This window comes from Pollachius pollachius (genome assembly GCF_949987615.1).
Source record: "Pollachius pollachius genome assembly, chromosome: 14".
Taxonomy (NCBI): domain Eukaryota; kingdom Metazoa; phylum Chordata; class Actinopteri; order Gadiformes; family Gadidae; genus Pollachius; species Pollachius pollachius.
The window spans coordinates 8,901,476-8,925,720 of NC_136947.1; the positions used below are offsets into that span (position 1 = coordinate 8,901,476).

General features: G+C 45.0%; 4 protein-coding genes across 8 annotated transcripts in view; 2 read left to right on the forward strand and 2 right to left on the reverse strand.

Annotated features, from left to right (window-relative positions):
• The first annotated feature begins 451 nt into the window (after nt 1-451).
• On the forward strand, nt 452-8,238 carry LOC307086394 (uncharacterized protein). 4 transcript variants are annotated; one of them, XM_079751585.1, is made up of 12 exons: nt 452-708; nt 1,888-2,021; nt 4,231-4,346; nt 4,715-4,795; nt 4,902-4,939; nt 5,149-5,282; nt 5,440-5,518; nt 5,998-6,120; nt 6,223-6,315; nt 6,867-6,950; nt 7,063-7,237; nt 7,322-8,238. In XM_079751585.1, the coding sequence occupies exons 1-12, from the start codon at nt 587-589 to the stop codon at nt 7,496-7,498; spliced, it is 1,356 nt and encodes a 451-aa protein (XP_079607711.1). In that variant the 5' UTR covers nt 452-586; the 3' UTR covers nt 7,499-8,238. The 4 variants fall into 4 exon arrangements, with proteins under 4 accessions (XP_079607711.1, XP_079607712.1, XP_079607714.1 ...); XM_079751586.1 differs by having other exon boundaries at nt 7,063-7,231; XM_079751588.1 differs by lacking the exons at nt 452-708; nt 1,888-2,021 and adding an exon at nt 2,574-4,009.
• Nucleotides 8,239-8,331: 93 nt separating this feature from the next.
• LOC307086163 (ankyrin repeat domain-containing protein 13C-like) lies at nt 8,332-16,781 on the reverse strand. Of its 2 annotated transcripts, none has more exons than XM_079751270.1 (14): nt 16,651-16,781; nt 15,935-16,356; nt 15,786-15,827; nt 15,066-15,170; nt 13,431-13,516; nt 13,112-13,157; nt 12,805-12,871; nt 12,521-12,665; nt 11,620-11,751; nt 10,942-11,103; nt 10,532-10,611; nt 10,141-10,239; nt 9,670-9,770; nt 8,332-9,584 (listed from the first exon to the last, which is right to left on the reverse strand). In XM_079751270.1, the coding sequence occupies exons 2-14, from the start codon at nt 16,308-16,310 to the stop codon at nt 9,454-9,456; spliced, it is 1,572 nt and encodes a 523-aa protein (XP_079607396.1). In that variant the 5' UTR covers nt 16,311-16,356; nt 16,651-16,781; the 3' UTR covers nt 8,332-9,453. The 2 variants fall into 2 exon arrangements, with proteins under 2 accessions (XP_079607396.1, XP_079607395.1); XM_079751269.1 differs by having other exon boundaries at nt 16,571-16,673.
• A 348-nt stretch (nt 16,782-17,129) lies between these two features.
• On the forward strand, nt 17,130-18,718 carry znf830 (zinc finger protein 830). Its single transcript, XM_079751272.1, has one exon. It carries the CDS (start codon nt 17,518-17,520, stop codon nt 18,550-18,552), a length of 1,035 nt encoding a protein of 344 aa, XP_079607398.1. The 5' UTR covers nt 17,130-17,517; the 3' UTR covers nt 18,553-18,718.
• Nucleotides 18,719-18,814: 96 nt separating this feature from the next.
• efcab14 (EF-hand calcium binding domain 14) overlaps nt 18,815-24,245 on the reverse strand; it is a 5,998-nt gene continuing 567 nt past the window's right edge. The window contains exons 1-9 of the mRNA XM_079751271.1: nt 24,082-24,245; nt 23,804-23,952; nt 23,527-23,672; nt 23,269-23,367; nt 22,717-22,827; nt 21,357-21,518; nt 21,039-21,111; nt 20,753-20,890; nt 18,815-20,414 (exon numbers count right to left, since the gene is read on the reverse strand). The exon at nt 24,082-24,245 is cut by the window's right edge and continues 567 nt beyond it. Of these exons, the coding sequence (XP_079607397.1) occupies nt 20,236-20,414; nt 20,753-20,890; nt 21,039-21,111; nt 21,357-21,518; nt 22,717-22,827; nt 23,269-23,367; nt 23,527-23,672; nt 23,804-23,952; nt 24,082-24,245 (1,221 nt within the window). The 3' untranslated portion in view covers nt 18,815-20,235. The remainder of the gene's footprint in view (nt 20,415-20,752; nt 20,891-21,038; nt 21,112-21,356; nt 21,519-22,716; nt 22,828-23,268; nt 23,368-23,526; nt 23,673-23,803; nt 23,953-24,081) is intronic.

Here is a 24,245-nt window from a genome sequence, read left to right on the forward strand (position 1 = left end):
GCTGGTAGAGGAGTGGCTCTCTAATTCAATTCCATTAAACCTTTATTTGTATAGCCCTAAATCACAGGTAGTCTCAACGAGCTTAACACACATATTGAAACGGGTCTCTCATGGCACCAATCCATCCAAAGGCTCCAAAACCAGGCCCTGACAAGATGCATCATTATGCTGATACCACAGCACACACAGTAATAAACCAACGTCAGCCATGACAGTGTAACAGTCAAATGCATGAGCTAAAGGGTTAATAATTACTTCTACTTCAGTGTACATCTTGTCATAACCATTTATGCATGCACACACAGGGTTTGCAAGCATACATACGATACGATGCATCGTCTAGATACGACTTATATGGCCGACTGCAGCTTGTGATCCAGCGACGCGCGTCACTGTGCAGCTGCACGACGCATGCGCAGTAGCCACCGGGGTTATCAATATGGTGGTGAAATCTTTGCAGCAGGTTTCGCCGTCTGCTGTCATGTGGATTTGACCTCCTCAGCGCTACGAGCCGTTGTCATTCGCCGGGGGATCGTTGGAAGGGTCGCTTTACACGTGATTGTTTAGATATTTGTACTGAGAAAACATGAATTACTCCACGAAGGTGGTGCAGGTGACGAACGTGTCTCCGAGCACAACGTCCGAGCAAATGCGAATGCTCTTCGGGTTCCTTGGAATCATCGAAGAGCTCAAGTTGTTTCCACCAGAGTAAGTTAATTATTGCTGGATATTTTATTTTTATTTTTTTTATTTTATTTAATGTAATTCAAAGCCCTGGTGTCATGCTTTTCGTGGTTAAAGGACATTGCATTGGACCAGGCTGCGCTGTTTTGTTGTTGCGCTCTTGGATTGCGTAACTACCCAACATACCCGTTATCGCTGTTAGGTGATGGGTTAGTGGAATAACATGGAGCGTGTTTTTATCACCGCCTAATTAAAAACGCAATGCATATTTGGCCTTATTGACGTGCACCCTATCGGGTACATTTGGATCTCCCTCTGCGTATCTGCTTGTTCGCCTTATCTGTTGCTTCAACGATATCCTCACGTTCAATCCGACTCTGATCTCAAGGCCTGACCGTCTCTAACGAGAATCAATGTATTTATTTTGGTCTTCACTTTAAATTCTTAATCCGAACATCAAATGTTCGGATTAAGAGTTATTCAATTCAAGTTCTCAGTGGAAATTACGGTTTAATTGCCAAGTAACTAAATTCCGACGATACTAATGGCCTTTTCAGTTGGGGTCATCTGAGAACAGCCGAGGTCTAGAGTTGTTTTATTTATCATGGCTGAGTCTACATGTTTCTGTAGTTGTACCTGTTAACTATACCTGCTACGTTAGATGGAGAAGAACTTTATTAAACCTCAAGAAGGGTAACTTCCTTCAAAAACAGCAGCAATGGAAATCAAAGGATAAGATACAATACAATAAAGTAAATAATAAATAAATAATAATACTAATAATAATATAATAATAATAATAATAATAATAATGAAATAATACAATACAATTCCCTTGTAGTAGGCGTCCCCTGAGTGTTTGACTGGGGTGGGGTGGGGAGGGGCATATATTTGTAATATATGCGTGCCAATGCCATGATGACAGAACCTTCACAAATATAATATGACACAATGTGAACAATGAAAGCAGATACACTCCATATGCACCCCAAATGTTTCCCTACATTTTTGAAAATTAATGTAATTAATTAATCAAGGTAAACATAATAAATTAAAAGTAAATCCCTAAATTGATGTGTGAAGCCAAGATCCATTTTATAATCTGGGAATTAAAGATTCAAAGTATTTTCATTCAGATGATCATATTTGTATCATCTGAATACATGATAACATATACATATATATATATATTTCTCTCCACAGTGACTCTCCCATGCCGGTGACATCACGCGTCTGCTTCGTGAAGTTCCAGCAGCACGAGTCTGTGGGCGTGTCTCAGCACCTCACCAACACGGTGTTCGTGGACCGTGCGCTGATTGTTGTCCCCTTTGCAGAAGGTTGGTGTCCTCTTCATGTGCATGTGGGGCGTGGCCATGATTTGCTCAAAGGGCCACGGTCTCTAGCCTCGAGGGGGGGGCACTTCATTGAAGCGTTTGAACCATCCCACCTGTCATCGCTTTAAGCCACCTGTTTCACTTTACCTGGTGGGATTACAATGAGAACTGACCAAAGTAGTATTGGGAATGTCAGCCGTTTTTGATACACCTTCCCACTCGAGATAAGATCTTCATGATCCCATGCCTGAGGTTTTGAATGCAGATTTCTAAACTCAGGATTTTGGTATAATGTGTCCTATTGAAAAAAACACATCACCAGTCACAATATCCAGGACACCAAAGTCTGCTTTAGCGTCTAGAATGTGATGTTTGCCGAGCTGCGTGTGCTGCAGATAACAAGACAAATGCACCCAGAACAGATGTGTGTTTACATGCTTAACCATGCATTTTATTTCTCCCTCTCTCTCTCTCTCTCCCCCCCCCCCCCCCCCCCCCCGTTTTTGGACTCCCCTTTGTTAAACTTCTCTCTGTTATTTGTTTGTGTGTGTGTGTGCGCGCACGTGTGTGTGTGTGTGTGTGTTACTTTTGTAGTGGAGAAGGCAAAAGCAACCCCCTCGTTGATGGCTGAAAGTGATCCTCTGCCCGCCAACAGGGGATTGTAGACAATTGCAAAAGGCCAGCGAGCATTCCAGACCCCCCCCCCACTCTCCCCCCTCCCTCTTTGTGTCTTCTATGCATTTTCTGACTTATCCCTCTCTCTCTCTCTTCTCTCTCTCTCTTCTCTCTTTCTCTCTCTTCTCCCCCCCCCCTCTCCTCTGTCCTCTCCCCCTCTCTTTCTTGTGTTTATTTTTTCAAGGTGTTTTCGATTTTATGAACTAGGGTGGGTGTCGAAGAAAGAGTCTGTGAGCCAAGGGTCAGTCCACGCAATCAAACAGAAAAACACTGACGCACTTCCAAAGCCAGTAACGTTGAAGAGAGTGTTCGCTCAGGACACACACAGAACCGTAAAATATAGCAATGGTTGCAATGCAGTAATCCAGATAAGCTAACGAATTATGATTCAACTGATTACTTAACTGATATAGTCAATTGAAATTGTAAACCATGTGTAAACGAATTGTATGCACCATCATGCAGACAACACTCAAGGCTTAATGTCAGACGCTTGTGATGGCGCATAGCATTGGGATTATTTAGCACGGAAAATTATACCTTCAACTTTCCAAATGTTCTGATTCGTCATAGATGCCTAGCTGACATGACACGATGTTAGTGCAATTCTCTTAACCAGGTATTTTTGTTGTTGTGTTTTACAGTTCTTTTTCCTGGCTCAGTCAGTCGTGTTTACCAGAACCTGCTGAAATACCACCCAACAGTTTTGTCTCCTGCAACAAAATTTTCTCTCTCTCTCTCTCTCTCTCGCCCTCTCTCCCTCTCCCTCTCTTGTTTTAAATGTTGTCATTATTGTGTGTCTGTTATCAGGATGTTTGTGTTCTCTGGGTACTGCAACTCTTGGGGGTTTTCAGGTTTGCTTGACTATGGTGATCCGCCTTCAACTAATTCAGATTGTGAAATTGCAAAAAAAACATGTACAATTTTGTCTGGAACATTTGTGCAATCTGTCCACTCTTTTCAACTACACAAAGCTTAGTTAGGTGACGCTGCGACAGGTAAGGTGACTACATGTCCTAGTAGACAGCAGACGCATCAGCCAGAACACATTTTCCGTTAGTGTTAACTGCTGTGTCTTTTGATATCAAAGTTTTGGATGAGTATGAACAGCCTGTCAAAGTGTTGTTGCCAAATCCCCTGAAACTCTTTTTTTTGTGTATCTCGATTTTTTTTGTCTCTGTGTGCTTTTAGTAGCGATGCCGCCTCCGTGAGTCGCTTGTTTCTGTAGACATCAGTATGAAAAGTGAGGGCACAACCAACTGGAGAGGCCACTGTGCTTGCTAACGTTTGGTTCATGACTTAAAAAACATGTTCAGGTGATATACCCTCGGCAGTGTTCCATTGGAGTAGTGTGATAGTGTCCCAGCAATAGTTATGCTACTGCAATGATAAAAAAAAAAAAAGAATACAGAAAATGAAAAGATTGTGAAGCCTGTATTGTTTTTCCTCCTCGAGATGTGGCTGAGTGTTTGAGAGTATTTGGATGCAGTCGTGGACGTCCCCTGCGTAGTCTGACGCCCGTTTGGTTTCTGTGTAGGCTCTATCCCGGACGAGGCTAAAGCTTTGTCACTGTTGGCGCCGGCAAACGCTGTAGCTGGAATCCTACCCGGAGGGGGTCTTCTTCCAACACCCAACCCGATGCCCAACCAGCATGTAAGACCCCCCAAGCCTCCTCCATGCTGGGCCATAGCTTCTTTCATTACAAACAAGTAGCGGTTGGTTTCATTAACTTAGAGTAAATACTTTGTGTTTTGTTATTCCAAAGCCCTTTAGTTGAAGTGAAAACAAATAAAATTCACTAGTTTGATGAGCTATTTTTGCAATTGTATGCTTTTTTTAAATCACATTTAAATATGTTAAAATTTGGTGTTTCTTTCAGTTTTTTTCGTATATGTGTGCCATCTCAGTACATTGATGAAGTGTGTTCAACAGAAGGGACCCAACAACGTATGGAGGGGAAACGAAACAGAGTAAACAAGGATGTGACGTGTCTGTCATTCTTTTCATTTGTTTTGTCCCAGATGGGAGGGAATCCTTTCGGCGGTCCGAACATGGATGCAATGGCTGCTTTTGGATTTCCTGGTCCCAACATGAATCCCCAGGTGAAGTGTTTCCATGGAAAGCACAGGGCTTCTCCTGGGCACCTGCGACAATTACTTAGAATATCTTAAAAAACTTCTTAACTCTCTACTTATCGTCTCCCAATAGGCTGCCGACCAGCTTCTTAAGTTCATGACTGATCCTAAGTAAGTAATGCGCGGTTTGGTGAATTTATTCTAGTGATGATCACATCACACCCACATTAATGCCTGAATTTTTCACTCATGTCACCAGTGAGCTAATCAAACCTCAAAGTCTCTAACCATCTTTGAACTACAATCTTTCTACCAAAACGTGCATCGTCTGCATATGGCTTTTACCTTCTCTGCACTGATCCCAATCTATGGATGTCTAGACTCAATCCCATGGCAGTCAACATGAATATGAATGCCAACATGAAAGCCGAAGCAGCCAACAAAGAGATTGAGGAGGCTATGAAACGAGTGAGAGAAGCCCAGTCTCTCATCTCCGCAGCCATCGAGCCTGGAAGTAAGTGGAAGGGAACTGAAAGTTGTCTCGACTGCAGTCTCTCGTCCAGTCAGTTTGGTTGTCTCTGCACCCCTCAGGCTGTTCAGCACTTGGGTAAAACATGTATGCGTGAATGAATGAATGCGTAACGCGGTTGTTGATAATGGTTCTGCTGCAGATAAAGAGAGCAAGAAGAAGCACTCGCGATCCCGCTCCAAGTCGAGGAGGAGGAGATCCAGATCCCGTTCACGGCACAGGTGAGTGTCTGTTATAGATCCTCTTAAATGCACTCTCATGTGTGCCGCATACTTGACTTGAGTCGTTTCTGAAGATTCGTTTGGGAAGCGAGGCCCTGGACTGCTACTCAATAACTGATGTAGATGTTGACGCTGGGCCTATTTGGTCAGAGTTCCCCTAGACTCTGCATAGCGTCCCCCCTTACTTCCCATGCCAAACCCTTTTATGCACTTATTGTATGGTGTACGTCCCTTCACTTAAAAACAGTACTTAGCATTGTGTAGCTTCTTATCCTAGCTATCTTTGTTGTATACGGGGAATGGGTTAACCTAACAATTGTTAATACTTGGCACTTGGATCTATGTATCCTTAATGTATCGACAGAGGTGTACTTATTGTAAGTCGCCTTGGATAAAAGCGTTTGCTAAATGCCCTAAATGTAAAAGTAAATGTTTGACCGGCCAGAACCAGAACCATTCTTAAGTTGCTCGTCTTGCAGGCGTTCTCGAAGCCGATCGAGGCGACGCTCCAACTCCAGGAACAGGCGGCGCTCCAAGAGCCCCCGGCGTTCCCGGAGGTCCCACTCCCGAGAGCGAGGTCGAAGGTCACGCAGTAGATCCAGGTAGGACTCTACACGATCATCGCTTTTGACTGCGTTCCCGCTCATCAGATGTCCTGGGCCAATGAGACTGGAGCCAGACTTTACACTGAATCTCATTCGCAGAGACCGAAAGAAGGAGGAGTCAGCGCGGAGGAGATCAAAGACGCCGCCAAAGAGTTACAGCATGAGCAGGAGATCTCGCAGCATGAGCACACGGTGAGAACCGCTTTGGGTGTCGCCCCGATGGAGTCCTTTATCACCTCTCTATAGGGGATGGACGGGGTCACACAAAGTCAAACTGACTCTGGGTTTCACGAGTAAACACAAAAGGTTTATTGTAACGACTAAAGGAAATCAAGCCCGAAAGAAGCTTTACATCATCCTGTCGAGCCTGGGCCCAAATAGTAAACCTAACCGACTTACCTTAAACGGGTGATCTCATACTTTTTCGACTTTTCCCTTTGCTTAAGACTGTTATATGACGTATGTATCCATGTTTGATGTCTGCTAAACTAGAAAAATCCTAACCCTAACCCAGAAATGAACAGTGTGAATAATGATATTTTAAACATAGTAGTAGTAGTACTAGTAGTACGCCGAAATGCAATTATTAACCCTTGAAAAGTTTGATATAGGATCATTATAACAAGAATATTCTTTCTGATTACGCTAAAGAATAACAAAGGGTAAGCCTAGCTCCCTAACTCAACAAAAACAGGAGACAATGGGGCACCAAATAAAAGGCTTTTTTGATTTCTGTAATCCAGGAGACGCAGGAAAAGCCGCAGTACCAGCCGCTCGCCAAAGAGGTCCCCTAAGAGAAGGGTCTCCCGGTCCCCGTCTCTGAGAAGGTGGGTCCCCCAGAGCAATCACTCGCCGCTGCAACCCTTCATCCAAGCCCTGTTCGTCTGTAGTTTGGGGGTTCGTTCAGTATCCTAACGCTCCTGTTTCTCCTCCCGCCAGACACAAGAAGGAGAAGAAGAAGGACAAGGAGCGAGACAGAGAGCGCCGGAACGACAAAGACCGCCTCCGCGAGGAGCGCGAGCGATCGGCCAGTAAGAAGAAGAAGATGAAAGACAAGGAGCGAGAGCGGGAACAGCGAGAGAGGAAGTCCGACGGAGAGAAAGGCGATGTAAAGGTTGGCGTTACATCATGCAAATGTTTTGCCATTTCCATTTTCTTTCATGTATTAACGCATTATTTCCCTCCTCCCGCCCCAAAGTTGCAGATCACACGGAACTACGACGAGGAGGAGCAAGGCTATGACAGCGACAAGGAGAGGAAGGAATCTGATGACTCCGGCATGTCGCCTCGCTCAGTGGACGGCCGCAGCAACGGGCGCAAGCATGCCAAGGTCAACGGCGGCCTCCACGCCGACGACATGGACGTCAGCGACTGAGTGGAAGCTTAGTTAGAAGTGCCTTAAGGCTGAGTTATAGTTCCACGTCGACGCACCGCAAGCGGGTTTACAGATTTATTACGTTCTTGCGGACCCTCCTTGCGTCCAGGGCCTGACGTGCGCCTCCCAAAAATTGTAACCTTGCGTCATGGCGACGCAGCAGCAAGGGCTGTGATAGGTCTGCTCACTAAAACCCGACACAGAACCAAAACAGGTTCACATCTGCGTGGTCCTTGCGTTGACGTGGAACCATAACTGAGCCTTTAGGGACTCTGCACTGTTTTAACCCCGCCCCCCCCCCCCCCCTTTAAGTTTGTTGTTGACACAGGTTATGTCATTGTGTTTTTGTTCCCTCCCACTCGTGAATTGAAGTCAAAACCTGAATTGTGCTTCGAGATGTGATCGGCGTCCCTCACATGACAGACTACTCTTCCGCCACTGGATAGAAACGAGATTGTCATTTCTATATACGGTTCAAACTGATGACGTTTTCAGAAGTAGCCCCCTTATTCTTTTTCCTCCCCTTCGGATATTATCTATAACTGCAGTTGCTATTTACGTTTTTTTTTTCTTGAGCTTGTGATTACGAGTTTTCAGTTGCTGTGTCGTCCATGTGAAGTTGTGCAGAGCCTTTGTTTAGTGCTACTCCTTCTCCAGCATCTCATCACCATGTTGCTGCTCTGCTTGTTGAAGTCTGAACATGTTTTATCATTGGTTTTATATAAAAGCCTTCCAAGGGAACCCACTCTGTTTTTGCTTTGTTTCAATTCCTCTGTAGAGGTTAGGAGACTCTTTATAAAGCATGCAACAATTAACTTCAAATGTGCTGGTGCTTTATTTAAAGGGATGTCAAGTTTATAAAGCTTGTATATATTTGAGATGAGACATCTGAAAAGGTGAAACTATTTCCAGTCTTGACAATTATGGTATCTTAAATTAATGCAATTAAATGAATTCTGGGGGAGTACATCAAGCCGGCAGCCTTGACATTGTTAACGGCATGAAATGCTTTACAATATTTAAGTTTCTTTAGTAAGATAGCACATACTTCTAAAAACGTATTTATCCAGCAGGACAACATAGCCAGGGCATGCTTCAGATATCAGTGCAGTGCTATTACAACAGGTACTCTGTTATTGCATCTGGGTTTAACGCGCGCACAAACCCCGTTAATACGTTACAGCTCACACACACACACGCACAACTGAACCCATACAAACACAGCGAGACAGCCAAGAGGTAACAGAAGCAAACCTGAAGATACAGGAGAGAGAACCCTGCACTGGAAGAAAAGGCCTGGGTATTAAACTGTAAGAATGTTGTTTTATGCCAAACTTTAACCCCCACCCCTGATTTAAAAACATTCTGAAGTTCTGTAAATGTATTGCTACACAGTGTAGATCCTCTGAGTATATTGTACAGTATATACAACACAAAAATGTAAGCTTATTAGAGTATACTTTAGCTGTAGGACTGGATGTGGTGTTTGAGTGAATCCTTCAAAAGGAAAACAGTGCACTTTCAGAGGAGCCGACCGAGACAAAATGAGCTTCAGATGGGTCCTCTGAGTGCCAGAAGTGGACCAGACCAATTTCATTTCTGAAACAAGGCCAGAGACGTCAAAGTGGGTCTTCTGTCACAGGAGAAGATAGCAGCACAGAGCAGTGGTAAAACTTGTTCGAATGGTGAACAGAAAAAAGTTAAATACAAGACTAGTGTGTGAAACGTCTAAAAACACGTCGCTTATGTGTACCTTTATGTTAAATCTACAACGGACAATAACAATGTGAAACTAAAATTAAAGTTCCCTTTAAAACAAATCACAAAAAAATTAACAATCCCTCAATTCTTCTTCTGCTTTGAAAACAAAAATGTCAGTCACTGGTCTTTTCCCGGTCTTTCCCCCCCCCTTATCCGCCGGGGGCCCTTGAGGTGCGGACAGAAGGCGAGCCCGATCAGAGGTCAGGGAAGCGACTGGGATCTTCCTTGTATTCGGCAGGGATGGCGAAAATCGACGCCTCGAAATCACTGTAGCGGAACTCCTGGAAGGTGACGGTGGCAGTGATGGTGGGGAAGACCGGGATGTCTGCGGGGAGAGAGAGAGTGGTAAATTAGGAGAATAGTGACGGGTTGGCTGTGGTGAACTCTTCGGCCCAAACACCGCCACATACCCAGCTTGACCGGGAAGCCTGGCGGGAGTTTCATCTGGACGAACTCTCGGAGTTTGTTGAAGTGCTTGAACGGGGCCACGACCTCCAGGACATTCAGTAACCTGGATGAAAGAAAGTCAAAAATATTCAAATGAAAGTGAAACTAAGAAAATTCAATACAGTTTTATCTAGGATCCATCCATCATAGGGATCCTGTCTCCAGCTTTACTGACTGCTTTGTGTTCTGTGGCACAAACTATACTGTCTGACTCATTCCCACCAGACATTACAGGGAGAGTAATTGAGGCTCCTGCTTTGCGTTAGGAAAACAGTGAAATATCTACCTGAAGCCACGTGTAACGTATCCCAGAGCTAAATTTCCTGACACGAGTTATTTATCCAAGGTGGCTGCCTTTCTTATTTTACCCACATATTACAAATGCGGGGAGACGTTCGTACGAGAAGATCCAGACAGCGAGACGAAGTACTTACGACTCGATGCCCAGTGGGAAATCCTGGCTCATGGCTACGGTCGCTTTGAAGTTCTTCTTGCTTTCCTTGCACACGAGTTCCCTCCCCAGGTGAGGGGGCCTGGGCACAGCACGGAGGACGAAGGGGGTGTGTTTGCTTGGGCGGAATCTCATTTGTGGGGGAGAACATTGATAGTGCTACCCAGCGACCTAGCACCTCATCCACCACCGTGCTGGTGGTGGATGAGGGGTAGGCCGAGCCCCATGTAGTGCTTTGAGAATAGCTACATATAATGCAATGAAATACTGTTGCATCGCCCATCTATCCAAACGTCTATATATTAAAATAAAAAGAGCTTTGATCCCTGTCAGACGTACAGTCGATGTGAAACCCTTAGCAGGTTCAAACGTACTTTCCGTGCTCTGCCGTGATGTACTCCTCCCAGGAGATGGTGTTGGAGGACGGGGCGGTGAGAGACTGCCTCCTCATCGGCTGGTGACCCAGAAGAAATATAACAGCTGTTATTAACAAACTAATGAAGGCTTGGAGAAAAGGGTGGTTGTGTGTTATCCCTGTGTCTGTCTGTCTTTCCCTCTGTGTGTGTGTCCGTTATGCCTGTGTGTCTCTGTGTGTCTGGGTGTGCGTGCCTGTGTCTGTATCTCCATCTGTGTCTGTCTGTGTCTGTTACGCCTTTGTCTGTTATGCCTGTGTGTGTCCGTTTGTGTCCGTGTGTGTGTGTGTGTTATGCCTGTGTCTGTTTGTTACGCCTGTGTCTGATATGCCTGTGTGTGTCTGTGTGTGTATTTGTGTCTATGCACTAACCTCGAAGCTCTGCTCGCTGATGTTGCCGCCCTTGCTCAGGCTCTCCATGATGGCCTTGTTCCTCAGGATGTCCTCCTCGCTCAGGTGCTCTCGCCGCTTCCTGGACTCCAGCACCAGGCCGTTCACCGCATAGAAGTCCGCCAGGAAGTTCCCCACCTTCTCCTGGAGGTGGTGAAGAGGACGGAAAACAGTAAACACGCTAACATTCACCCATTCTTTCACCCATTCACACCCCGACGGCGGAGTCAACCGTTCAAGGCGACAGCCAGCTCGTCGGGAGCAGATAGGGTGAGTCCCCTTGCTCAGGGACACTTCAACACTCAGCTAAGAGGAGCCGGGGATCGAACCAGCAACCTTCTAGTTACCAGCCCACACACTGTCACTTGGACACAGATATTTGGGAGGTGGGTAGATGTATCCCTCTGTGATATGCTTGCTCTTTTATCTTTTTAGATCCATTCCATCAGTTTAACCTTTAACATAACAGGATAATAGCTAATTTATAATAGTATAAGATTAGCAGTTCAGTTAAAATAGTAAAATGACCATTAGAGCACATAAGGGCGTTATGTAAATGCTGAAGTTGTCGTTGCAGTGTGTGACACATTCACTGTTGAGGTGACTGCATTTGCCTTCAAACACCAAACAATACAGGCCGTGTGAGTGTGAGTTGCTTACGGTCTTGTCCTCTCTGAAGAGCCAGCCGATCTGACTGCGGGAGAAGGTGATGGACTTGGTGGACAGTGTGGCGGAGTAGACGTCGCTGCTCATCAGGATGTCCACCTCCTCCTCCGTCTCCATCTCAGACTCCTGGGGAAACAAGCGTGGTCAGTGTCGTCAACGCTGTCTAAAGAGCACGACCATTAGGTTCTGCGTGGGGCGATGGTTAGAGCAAGGCACTAGGCCAGGGTTAGGGGTTCAATATACCACATTCTCCCGTTTATTAGATCGTACGAGTGGCTTCGGCTCTCTTACAAACTGCACTGTTCAATGAGTGGAAAAATCTAATAAAGCCAAGGAGACTAACACACACACAAATGGACGGGCCGGAGTTAACTGTGTTAAGTAGAGGGCAAGTGAGGGCAGGAAAGAACAGAACAGGAGACAGCTGGGCAGGTGGGAGCAGGGAACCTGACAGGTAGAAGGATTCCCAGGCAGAACACCGGAGTGGGGTATGGCAGAGAGTAGGTCAGAGAGAAGGGGCCAAGGACTGGGACATTAATACTGCTCCTTTAATTAGTGCAGCCTGCTACTGTCGAGTACTGCCACCCATATGCTAATTAATAAGTCATAAGGGCTCAGTGACTCAAGGTCTTGTTCAAAACAGTGGCTATATCACACACAAACCTTAAGAGAACTTTAAAAGGCTGTTTGTACTTTCAAGGGGAGAAATGTTTTTAACAGTGACGGCCAAATTCAAAGGAAAGGATAGATTGTGCGGTTCAAAGCGACAGACTGTGTTGTAATGTGCAGCTTAAAATAAATGTATGATCGGTGGCGGGACTACAATGAAAGTCTACGACGACAGGAGGTCATCTTCTAGATGGCGGTGCCAGTGGGTAGGCGGATCACATCTCACCTCGTGGTGTATTCTTTGGTATACTTTGGCCTCGTTATCCAGCACTACAAAGGACTGCGCCGGTGCGGCGTCTCCGCTGAAGATGAAGCTCAGATCCCCGCGCTGGCACTTCATATCCGAGAAGTCTATGAGCGTGGTGTCGAGTCTGGCAATCGAGAGGAGCAGGGAGAGACACACACACGGAGCGTCAAGGCGGCGATTTTGCAGCACATTATCAGAGACCCCGCGAGCAACAGCGTTGTGAGGGGGAACACTTTGTCTGCGACGCATCTTCAAAGCCTCACCTGATATTGTTTCCCTGCTTGTAGATCTTACAGGCGTCAGACGGGAGGATCCGGGACAACAGTGGGACTGTGGCGGGAACGCAAACATGGTTAGTGTTGTTTGGAGAAGTTCAAGGAGAAGTGAGAAGTTCATGTTTGCTGCACTCATGGTCCTTGATAAAGCACCAAAGGCCATGTGACACAGTGGGGCACTGCATCAGTCTAGCCGATACACCACCAGGTATTTCGGGGACATTTCCAACAAGAAATAACACTCCTGCGAGGTTGTAGTTTGTTTTCTTGCACCGTTCAGCAACAAAGGATTTACCCCAACTCTGGAAGTCCCAATGCAGCTCCAAGTAAAAGTCCCCAAGCTGTGAAAAAGCAATTAAGAAAAAGCGTCAGACACATCACAACCCGACGGATGAAACCCACGCCGACTCATTTGGATTTGAAATGAACATCCAGCAACAAATCCAACGAGGTCAACCGTACAAATAATCCTGTGTCATTTCTACAGCTACAGTTCACTCCACTCTATTACACGTCTAAAAAGGACTGAGGGGATTTAAACAAGAAGCGACAGATTTATTAATGGGGAGGGTCAAAGATTCAGATTCATTTACGGTGAAGAATACAAGGCTTACCTCCCGCAGAGCGTTCAGTAGTTTGGGCCTCTTGTCCTCTACGCTCTCTCTGGACTGCTGCTTTAACTTCCGCAGTATGGCCGTGACTGAAGAGGAGGGAGGGGGAAGGGGGCAGAGGGATACAATTTAAATGGAAATCTCACTTCACACACACACATACAGACTATCTAAACACGACAGTTTCTACTCTTTAGCAAACATGGTCCATGTCTAACGATCCACTATTCACACGTCCTCTGCTCCCTGCGGAGTATTAATGCCCCCCGAGGGTCAAGTGTTCAAAGCTACGGCGCGGCTACGATGAGCAGCAGCAGCCTCGTCGTGCCGTTTGCCTGTGTCATGAACGACACCCTGTGGCTTCTGACCACAGGGTGGCGTAGCGCCCTAATAGCCCGGGTTATGAAGAAGCGCTGACGGAGCAGGAGCTCCCGGCAGGGGGTGGGTGGGGGGGTTATGAGCCGCCGACGTTGAGGTCTGAGAGCAGCCCATCTGTGTGTCTACAGAGTTTCGTCTGGGTGTTTTGTCATCTTGTCTTTGTGTAACCTTGCTTAGAGATATTGGCTGTGTCCGACCTCTTCTTGCCCTTCCTGTCACGCCATCAAATGCCTCCCCCCCCTCCCCCCCCCCCAAACCACTCCAGAGTGCCGTGACCTTCCCCATCGCTTGAATCCCAGTCCAGAGACTGTCTGACTGCCCGATCCGGCAGGGCGCGTGGACGTGCATACTAACGTACTATTTACCTCATGGATGCTACGGGCCCTTCCAGAAACAACGTGTGTCCCCTGTAGCAATTAGTCCACCTCATGCCAAGACTAGAGCAGCATGTGAGCACTCAATCTGCAATCTGGATCGCTCACATGATGATCACGATGTGGCCCAGTGTTTTGCAGGGTTTATCACCTGTCGTTTGTCACATTGCATCAGCCGTCACTCAATTTTAAACCCAGTAGCATCGTAAAAGCAGGTTGGGAAGACGGCAGTGAACTCAGGGCGGTTCCAGCCCGTCTGTGAGACGCTCGCATCATATAAGCATGCTTTGTCACACACACACACACACAATGAATATATGAAAACAAATCCCTCTGCACTTAGCACTGTGTGGCAGGACAGGCCTTAATGTTATGAACAATGCAACGAAAGGAAAAACACAGTCTTGGAATACAACCCAATTCTCTAGGAAAACCAGTTATCAATGACCTGTCTGTGAGAAACATGCACCTGTTTGCTAAAAGGGTTTTGTAGCCTTTGTCCAAGATCCAACATAAATCATGATGATCTAACATGAGAAGTCACAGAAATGCATTAGTGGTCGACTCAATAAAGGCTTAAAAGGTGTGCATAAACCAAATATTCTACTCGCATTACTTGGGTAGGGTTGCTTGCGGGAACCGTAAACCTTTCTCACGCGAGTGATTCAGTATCAAGTGAAATTCGTTGGAAATTTCCAATATTGCAACCTGTGAATGCCAAATGTGAGTAGCGTAAACCAGGTCGTTTGAGGCCATTCAAGCAATCCACAGATAATTTGCGTCTTTGCATTGATTTTGTATGTATTCTCACCCGCGCCTGCACTCTTGGTGTGAACACGGGGTGAGAACAGGCTATGGGTTGGAGAGAGAACGTTTAATGGCTTACTCAATTGCCGGTCACCAAAGCTGATGGCCTCAGCCAGAGGGCTCCAGCCCTGGGCGTTCTTTATCTTCACCGGGGCGTTGTGTGCCAGCAGTAAAAGGGCACATTCTGGGAAATAAACATGAACCAAAACAGTTATACAGAGAAACTCCATTTTGTTGTATTTTCTGTTGAACTGGTGTACTTTGGAAATTGGTCCAAAATGACCTGAAATCTGTCATGCATGGCATTGATGGAAATCAAAATGGAAATTATAAATGTACATTTACTTCATCTTGCAATCTGTGCCAGTTTTAACATTTGACACTTTTCATAGATTAAACAAAATGATGTAGTTCATACAGCAAGTCGAATCAGATAAGGCGTTTTAAGGCAAATTACTTTTGCAACTGGAAATGTTCATCCTTATAGCAAACTCGGATGGATTACTATAGCGCTTTACAATCACCCCATCCGAAAATACACTATCGCTAAGAGTGTAATCAATATTAGCAGACTTGTATCCTTCAAAATGCTGACACCTTGTCTGAATGATAACCCAGAGGTCACACCGGACAAGTGCAACCGAAGCACATTGAGACTATTCCCATAGGGAGTACTGATGTCCAAGCGCTGGGATTGTTCCATTTGGGTCCCAGAGATATACATATACAAAAGACGCATCAATAATTTCGAAAATAAAGAACATAACATGCTGATTTTATGGAATCCAACACAAATTACCTTTGTGACCCAACATCACAGCCAGGTGAAGAGGTGTATTTCCTAAACAGCGAAAATAAAGCACACAATTCAAAACAAAGACACACAATTCAGTCAGTGCCAACATAACATCACTCTTCATATTCATCCACCGCACACACTTGACTCACCGTGCACATCCTTCTGAGAGATGCTGTGCACCCTGATGAGGGAGGAGAGGCGCCTCACATCCGCCTTGAACACGCACTCGTGCACGGGGAGCTCCAGCTCCTCCAGGATGATGGGGTTCTTGTTGTCATCCACCAGAGCATGGCCGATGGACGTGTGAGCGTTCAGGTTGTTGGCGTTAATGTTGGACAGCTGTTGCTGGGAGGGCACCGACTGCTGCTGCTGGAAAGCCTTGTTGGTCTTGAGGGGGTTGCTGTCCATGTTGTTGACGGTGGTCCCGTCACCGTGGGAGGACTCGTCGTAGGTGTCCATGATGTCGTCATTCTTGTTGGTTTTGTTGTGGTCTTTCCTCAAGGTGCGGATCTTCTCCCCTGTCATCACTGGACTGCTACAGCCGAAGCGATTTCTTAATACGTGAGGCGGGCTGGAGGAGTGATTGCATTAATTTGCAAAGCTACTGCAAATTAATGTATGCATACATGTAACAATAGCGAACAAAACGGCGATCAGAGTCGTAGTTTAACCGGCGCTATCGGATCCACCTGCTGTGGAGCTCGCAGTGTAGCGGCAGCGGCTAACGCTAGCTTGTATTAGCTAATAAAACAATATAACCGTCCACCACGGAACAAGGGGCTTACCTCAACAACAATAAAACATGCCCACTGTAGAAACACCTCACTTAATTTGAAACCGAAACCGCTACATCGTATTCACTGACATGTTATTGGCGGACCCACGATCCAAAATGTCACCGATTCCTGCGCTTTGCAGCAAATTCCAATGAACTGGATGATAGTGGCGCCTGGTCACTACACACCGACGTAGATACCGCGAGACTTGGAGCACCCTCCGCGGGATTCTCGCAGCGCACCTCTTGGTCCGGTTGTTGTTGAAATCAGAATCAGACACACATCTACATTACATCTTATTGTAATAACAGTTATAAAAGTATTTTATGCTAAGTACACACGAGTAAAAATATTAGGATTGGTTCCTCAATAGCCACATAGCAGTACCAATACAAGATAAAGTATATAAAGATAAGTACAAATAAAGATAATAAAAAGCTCTTCACAATTAATGTTTGAAGCAAAAATGTGCAGAAACAAAGTATGTCAGTGTGTATACTGCATTTACTACTGCCAGTACAAATACATGTTGAAGAGTCGTGGTCATGATCATCATTAGATTTCTAAACACAGGTTCGGATGTCTTACGCTATGCTCATATTTGGGCTGTTGGCATCCTGAAATGTTGTATTTAATTGTTTATGTGAATTGTATCAAGGAGAAGTCCATCCATCCATGCGATCCATCCATGCGCATCTCTGCTTATCACTCAGCTCTTTTTGTTTTTACTTATCTTTATTTATTTAATCTTGTATTGTTGCTGCTATGTCACTGAGGAACAAAGCCTACGAATTTACTCTTGTGTACTTGTACAATAAGATGTAATAAAAGCAATTCCGATTCAGCTCTGTGTACCGCTCTGTGACGCCTCGTCTACGTCATAAACCCGCGACGATTTGTCTTCCTCGCAGCAATCGCTGCGTTGCTACCTTGAAAGCTAACTTTTTTTCAAAAGGATGGCTCCCAAGAAGGCGAAGAAGGTTATAAACCAAGACGAGCTTCGACGTTTAATGCGAGAGAAACAACGTCAGTCCACGGATAAGAAGAGAGTGGAGTCTCCGTACGCCAAATACAACAGCCTGGGCCACCTCAGCTGTGTTCTGTGCAACGCGCCCGTCAAGTCCGAACTGTTGTGGCAAACTCACGTTCTGGGAAAGCAACACAAAGAAAAGGTATCCGAGTTGAAGGCTTCCGCACACACCCAACCACAACACAATCCGCCCCTGAAGAGGAAGACCCAGGAGCCCGATGACAGCGGGAGGAAGGCGAAATCCACGAGAGGCGAATCCTCTTCTTCAGCGATGTCTGATGATGTCTTCAAGAAGCCCCATCCGAAGTTACCCACTCCGGCTCAGAGATCAGCCGGGTTGAGTCTCCTGGCTGGGGTCTACGATGAGGATGAGGATGATGAAATGGAGGAGGGAGGAACCAGCGCAGAAGATAATACGAGTGGTACCCCAAACCAAGGCGATTCAACAGCCCCCGCCGGACTCCCAGATGACTTCTTTGACAGTTCTCTCCCCACGACCCCCACTGTGTCCCACTCTGGCTCCATCATGAAGGCGGACGAGCAGGAAAAGAGCGTCGAGAAGAAGGGGAACACCGCCGAGGCACTGCCCGAGGGCTTCTTCGACGATCCGGTGAGAGACGCAAAGGTGAGGAACGTGGAAGCGCCCAAAGATCTGATGGACAAGGAGTGGGACGAGTTCCAGAAGGAGATCCGCCAGGTGAACACCAAGTCTGACGCCATCGTGGCTGAAGACGATGAGGAGGGTCGCATAGAGCGTCAGATCGAGGAGATCGACGAGCAGATAGAGTGCTACAGGAGGGTGGAGGTGCTGAGAGACAGGCGGGATTTTGTGAAGAATAAGTCTGTCCAAGAGAGCAACGATGACAAGGAAGCGAATGATATGGACATTGAAGAAGAGGACGAGGAGGAACTACTTCGCCTGTTGGCTCGTGACTGGAGGGCGAAAGGTGCCATGGCATAGGGCATATTTGACTTTGCAATGTGTTCATGAAGCCATAAGTTTGGACATTGAAAATCACTGTACCATGTTGTCAGGTATCCATTCTACGTGGAGTTGTTTATTACCAGAGAAGTTCAAAGTGTTGCTTTTGTAAATACCTTTGTCAGCAGTCAAATTAAAAGGATTTGTGTTACCTTTACATTGAAGTCTTTATATATATATATATATCCATACACTTTCACTTTTCATAACCAGACATTTTTAATTGTTTATTTATTATATTCACAAAAATCCCACATTGAAACTATCTCCAGTAGCAGTTAAGCAGAATTAAAACCAGACATGGTAAAATATAGCATTCAAATCATTGTCCTGCGAAAACAAAGCCAAACTAGGTTAAAGTGATACTTATTTTATCAGGTCACAGAATACTTTTATAATGTACAATCTTCTGATTTGGACCCGGAAATTTGTTAATCTCACGTAAAAACAAATTATACAATTTTTACAATTCCAAGCTGTGCAATAAATAATTGTTTACAATGCTGCAGCAATATGACAAAGCGTTCCAGCGATTACACAAGGCCCACAGAGATGGACTGATGAATTTCTAGTAGAGGTCAGTGCTTCTAATACTACCTTTTCTACCAGTAATGAGTAGGCTTTATCTTAAATATACTAATGCAAAATTTGCAGACAAGGCAGGGGTAAATCATATTTTTGTTATTGCCAACATTCCCAATCGAATGACCAAAAGATTACTGTAATATCTGCTCACAAGTATTGCGATTCTTTGTGAGGATGAAAAACTGTCAGTGTTGGTCATTTCGGCTATATAAAACAAGATCTTTGTCCTTTTAAAAGCAAGCACAACATACGCCTAACTGTACACTTTTTTGTTATTGCTACATATGACTTGTTGAGTTACCCCCTCAAAAATAATACCAAAGCGAGTAGCCATTTCAACTCTAAAAACCGCCTAAACTAGAAAATAACCACTGAGGCTATCGGCGCGATGCAAAGATAAGGATACAAATAATACATTCTGATGGAAGAAACTGGAAGATAGAAACCAATGGGTATGACTAACTGGTTCAGTGGGTTAGGTAGGTGAGCTAAAAGAAAATAACATTAGGAATGATTGACATTTCTATATTTAGTTTGTTATGATGGTGAAAGAAGGTTGCACACTGGTGGTTTCGCGGGTCAGGTGAATCGACAGTGGGGGGTGGGGTGCGTTTCATTAACCAGCTCAGTCCTAACGCCTTAACAGACACCGTCAAACACCATTTAAATGTTACAAGACAATGTAGGAATGAGAAGTGAACCCCCCCCCCTCAAAATGAATGAGTAAAACAATGCTATAGTATTCTAGATTAGCGCAAAGAAATATGGGGGAAAACATTAACAGAAAAAATTAAATAACTGACAATTCCAATGTATACATTTTTGCAGATTCCCGGGAAACATGAGCTCCCGTCGGTGTGGTGGTCAGGGGGTTTAATGTGAATTAAGTTGAGTAGGGGATGGACATGCGAGAGTCACTGTTTCACAATCAGTAAAGAGAAAAAGGTTGTTCATAGTCCATCAAAGAGCAGCTTTCTCAGACCTGGGGAAGGGACCTTACTGCATACCGACCCTTCCTCCACCCTCCACCCCCTTCCGGTTCCAATACTGTTCACCGCATCTCCACCACGACGTGGCTCACAAACCTGTGGCCGACCTCAGCTCGGCCAGGGAGTACCTGCGGTCCCCGTCGGTGTCAAAGCATTTGGTGGTCCGGCTGTTTGGGACAGCGGCTCCAAAGAGGTTCCTCAGCTCTCGGTACGAGAATCCGGCTGAGCGGTGTCGCTGGTCCAGGCTTCTGAAGACAGTCTGCAAATCTGTTGGGGAATTATTTATTATTGTTATGCTATTTCAAAATGTGTACGTATATTGACATTGAGATTTAAGGAGATGCTTTTATCCAAAGCAACTTAGCACCAAGCACTAACAATCCCTAGGTTAACCCATTCCCTGTATACAACAAAGATAGCTAGGATAAGATGCTACACAATGCTAAGTACTATTTTTAAGTGTTTGGGTAAGAGGGGTGTGGGCATATTTGCACACAAGCTTTATGCATCATATGAACTAAAACGTTACAAGAACAATATGGCATTCGGTTCAATACAGACAAACAATAAGAGTATACTAGCAAAAAAGAGGGGAAGAGTGTGACCTTGAAATGAGCGGACAGAAGGAAGATCGATGAGCTTGGGGCATTCGGTCTTTGGGCTTCTCCGGGAGCGCTTACGAGACAGGAACTGAGGAAGACTGGTCGGCTGCTCCCCTGCTGCTGCTGGGAGTGGGCTCGGCTCTGATGGAGAGTGATGAAGTAAATGTACACTTCAAAGTAAAAGTATAACAGGTAAAAAGTAATAATAAAAAAATATATAAATATATATAAAACCATCTATATCTTTATATATCTCCTCTGATTCTTATGACTATGAATCTATACACACCATGTTCAGTCACTGCATGGCCAGCATCAGGATCTTCTTTGCTGTGTGTCACCTCTTCCACCATCTCGGGGTCCTTTGTCCGAAAAAAGACATAATTACTACTACTACTACTACTACTACTACTACTGCTACTGCTACTACTACTACTACTACTAATAATAATAATAATAATAACAACAACAACAATGAGAAACAAGTGAGAAGACAGTGGAGCCTAAAGTCCGAGCCTAAAGACACAAATGCTAGTCAAAGCATCCCAAGGCAGTCCAACCCTTTCCAACTCCAGTTCAAAAAGGTACATCTGTGGCCTTGACTCACGCCTGGCGCCGGAGCCTGTCCCCCCCGCTCCAGAGAGGACACCCTCTGGGACAGGTCGGTGGTGGTGGACACCAGGCCGTGGATCTGCTCCTGGGTTAGGGACCGCTGGAGCTCCTGGGTCCTGTTGGTCTCCTCTACCGTTTTCCTCAGCTCTGTGATGTCCTGTGCAAACACATCCATGTGATCAAAAATTAGCAGAGAAGCACAGGATGATTTAATCAAGGTTTGCCTTGGCTGGGAAACATTTTGATGGGGTTCAGTCGGATAAATTTAAAGCTAAGGGTTGAATATTTATGGTTTTAAATACCAGATATGAAAATGCACTTACTGGGGTGTTCCGAAACTGTTTATATCCATTGTAAATTTCTATTTGTACTTGTATGTTGCAATCAGGGCGTCAATGAAAAAGAGAGCCTGCTCTCAATAGCCTTCCCGGAATAAATAAAGGTTAAATAAATACAATTTAAAAGCGGACCAAAAATAAATAAAAAGTCCCAGAGACCCTTGAATAATTCCAGGTATTTCTGGTAGTTTGTTTTCATGGTTTCAGCCAAGTGGAAGAGGCTTGATCTTTCTTAGAAGTACTCGCAGAGGTTCCTGCTCTTATTTCACAACCAAAACATCTTGAAATGTTGGAGACATGTGACCTAGTTTTTCTTGGCAAACAAAAAATCCAAGTTCCTAAAATAGAGATTGGCACTCGTTTCATGCAATATGGATGAAAGTAAATCTGGGGATAAAAAACAAGACAGAACTCTTTGAACCCACAGAGTATTTCAATGCGAGCTAGACGAGAACGGTAAAAACTCAAAAACTAAGGGTGACTAAACTGGTTGAATCAATCAGTGGTTTATCTCTCCGTTTGGAGCCAAGGTGCAATGCATCCAATGCACGTTTTCCTCCCAGTTTATCAAGAGCTGATTGCCCTAATTTCTTGATAAGCAAAGAACCAAAGTACAACTGTATTCTTATAACACAGAAATACCTACAGTAATGCAGAGTCAGGAATACAACATTGTGTTGACTCCTTCATTAGGCATGTCAAGACATGACAATTATCGTCAGTGTACAAACAAATATATATGACAGATGGTGTAACAAAGCTCTGCAAATTAACACAAAGGATATAAATGTATATTAGGGTCATATACCAGGGGAGTGATAAATTGCCATACCATTGACTTGGTTATCTGATGTTAGCGAAGAAGGTTACAAATAGTTGCATAGAAACCCTGTTCTCAGTATGGGCCATGAGTCAATCCCTTAGTATATCAGTTTAGTTCTCTCAAGGTGCGTTCACACCAAAAGCAAATGAGCGAATGACGAATTTGCATCGTTAAAAAAAAGGATGTATGCTTACCATTGCCTTCTTCGTCTCATCAGCCTCCTTCTTCTGACTCTCCAGAGCGGTTTGCATAGTCTTCACATCGTGCTGCACACTCGTCAGTGTGCTGCCAATGGTAGCGACACTCTGCAGACCACATATAAAAACAAAAATCAGGCCGTCAGGATTCTGAACTGTCCATTGACGTCAGCTGTGTCGCACTGCATTCCTAATTATGTCTTAATCAGTCCGTGAATAGCACCAGTACAAAATAAATATTGAATATACACACTCTCAGACCCTTCATCTTAAATCGAGTTTCAGAATCGATGAAACAGTGCAAGTTTGTCTCACTAAGTGAATATCAGACAATGGGGACGGCTTCGATGTTTCTTGAAGTGTTTCAGGAAGTTGTTGCTGTTTTATGTCTTGTGTTTTAAACCAATGTGTTTTAGTGTACTCTTGTGTAATAAATGATGAGTGCACTGATTCCTTAGTTCTTTTTCAGTTCTGCTATACCGGTGCGCATACATTTGAACAATTACCCCTTCCACCATTGAATGTTGCTGTGATTCTATTGATGCCAACCTTTTGGAGCTCCTCCACTGTAGTTGGAAGGTTGATTAGATCTGAGGCCGATTTAATGTTGGCTTTCAAGTGGTTGACTGCAGTGTCCAGTAAACTGATCTGGAGATAAATAATACATCAGGGGGAATAAACAAACAATAACACAGTCAGTTAGAAAGATCACACACTTGCTGGACCACAAAGGTACTCTCCCCCCCCCCCCCCCATCTTTCAACTTGAGGCCTTCATTAGAAACATCCACCACATGCTGAAGTTTACCTTTCTGTTCATATCTGTCAGGTTTGACCACAGTTTGGCCAAACCCCTGTCTCCGCTTTCAATCTCTTCAAGCCTCCTTTGCTTTGTTTTCAGATCCTCGCTCAATTTTGGTATTTCATGTGAAGACGTTTTCTGGCTGGATTCCACTGGAATCACATCATATAATATATTTAAAAACAACAGTATGAAACCTATGTACAACCATGTATAATTGCATATCCAGGGCCATAAACATCAGCATCGAAAAGTGTAATTTATAAAGTAAAGAGTGTCTTACTAATATGCAGTTTTTCTTTCAGAGAGTCCAGATCTTGTTTCAGTGCAATCTGCATCCATATGAGCCCAGCACAGGCCATGACACAGGCGGCCAGGATGATGAACAGAAGCAAGGGGTAGCACACATTGCAGCACTGCGTGTAACTTCTCCTGGAAAGAACAAGAAGCACACGACCAAACGAGAACGACACCCATGAATACTGCAAGACCTCATCCATTATTGATGCATATATTTTTAGGCCAGGCTGTCATCATGGCGAATGAAAAGTCATTACTCACTTCCCGAAGGAAACAGCGCTGCCCATGTTGCTAAACTCATCGGAATCGGACTCGGATTCGGACTCGGAGTCCGGGGGCTCGGTCCTGAGCAGCCGGTGTCCGGTCCCCTTCTTGGTCTTCTTCTTCTTACTGTCCCCGAGTCCGATCAAAGCGTTGAGCTCCTT